The 1,422-nt window shown below is 49.7% G+C and overlaps 1 protein-coding gene across 1 annotated transcript in view; it reads left to right on the forward strand.

The window, feature by feature from the left end:
- LOC106533139 (IQ motif and SEC7 domain-containing protein 2) overlaps window positions 1–1,422 on the forward strand; it is a gene marked incomplete in the record, with an annotated part of 41,789 nt that overhangs the window by 21,509 nt on the left and 18,858 nt on the right. Inside the window, 1 exon segment of the mRNA XM_014029380.1 lies at window positions 284–858. Within this exon segment, the coding sequence (XP_013884834.1) occupies window positions 284–858 (575 nt within the window).

Here is a 1,422-nt window from a genome sequence, read left to right on the forward strand (position 1 = left end):
TTAGGGGACCTAAATGTTAAAGTTAGTGTTTTAGAATTAGGGGACCTAAATATCAAAGTTAGCGGTAGTGGTTTCGGGCTAGTGCAACTAATTTTTAGATTAGTGCTGCCCACCACTGGTAAAGAGTATCAGTCCAAGCACAGAGCCCTGAGGATCTCCACCTCTATCTCTTATTTATAAAGATTTGTTATTAAAATAAAGTTTGTGTTGCAGAATGTTTTAGCTACAGTTAAATTCAGTTTGGACCCTTTTTTCTTTAAATCATCATTTTTGTTGTCTGCAGGTCAAGTCTCTGGCCGACTCCATGGACGACTCCCTCACCTGCCAGTCCGGTCGTGAAGACTCGCAGGACGTTGGAGGGGAAGGCGAGGATGATGAGGATGAGGAAGAGGGCGACGAGGAAGAGGAAGAAGAGGAAGAGGAAGGGGAGGAGGACGAGGAGGAAGACGAAGAGGACTACAGACAGTGCGGGTGGCGCAACACAAACACGGCCTCCAGACGAGCGGCTGGCCCGGTGGGAGGAGGCCGGGGAGGAGGAGCCGCCATGCACGAGGACAGCACCGCCACCTCCTTCAGCGACGTCACCCTGTACATGGACGAGGGCTGCCTCYCCTCCTCGCCGCTCTCCCGACCCGCCTCTAGCTCCGATACAGACTACTGGGGCGGAGGAGGAGCAGGGGGGAGGGAGGACAGCAGGGAGACGGAGGGAGGCAGCAACGCCAGCCGGAGGAGCAGCACCCCCTGCACCGAGTGTCGGGGGGAGTACAGAGGGAGGGCGGGGGGAGGAGGAGGGGGAGGACACCTCCCCGTCCTGACCATAGAACCGCCCAGTGACAGTTCAGTGGACATGAGTGACAGGTGAGACTTCAAATTTTAATGTTTTATTAGCATCTGCTGCCAAAAACATAAAGATAAACTTTTATCTGGGTATTACATTACCTGTGGGGTTCCTCAGGGCTCAGTCCTTGGGACCCTTTTATATATAATTTACCTACTTCCTGTCTGCCAGGTTAAACACTGCCTATAATGCTGCGTCCACACCGAATGCGATTTCAGCATCAGGAGCGTCGGGTTTTCTGGTAAAGTCTATGGTGGACGTGCGTCAAGCAGCATCAGGAACTGCTCTCGGTGCGTCTAGTGCGATAGAGCGGCGTGATTTGAACAATTTGAGCGATTTCGATCAATCACCTTTCTTTAACATGGATCACATATTGATCAGATGCTGCTGCTGACTGATCCATGATGTCATCATGTAAATGTAACATTTTCTACATATAGGTCAAATTAATCACTGCAATAAAATAACTTTGTGTGTTTTTGTCACTTTTACAGTGGATTGCATCAACTCTGTTACATCCAGAAGGGAAACTTCACCAAAGTGAAACATACAGTGGTTTGCAAAAGTATTCATACCCCTTGAAC

The sequence above is a fragment of the Austrofundulus limnaeus genome, unplaced genomic scaffold, assembly GCF_001266775.1.
Source record: "Austrofundulus limnaeus strain Quisiro unplaced genomic scaffold, Austrofundulus_limnaeus-1.0 Scaffold892, whole genome shotgun sequence".
Lineage (NCBI taxonomy): Eukaryota > Metazoa > Chordata > Actinopteri > Cyprinodontiformes > Rivulidae > Austrofundulus > Austrofundulus limnaeus.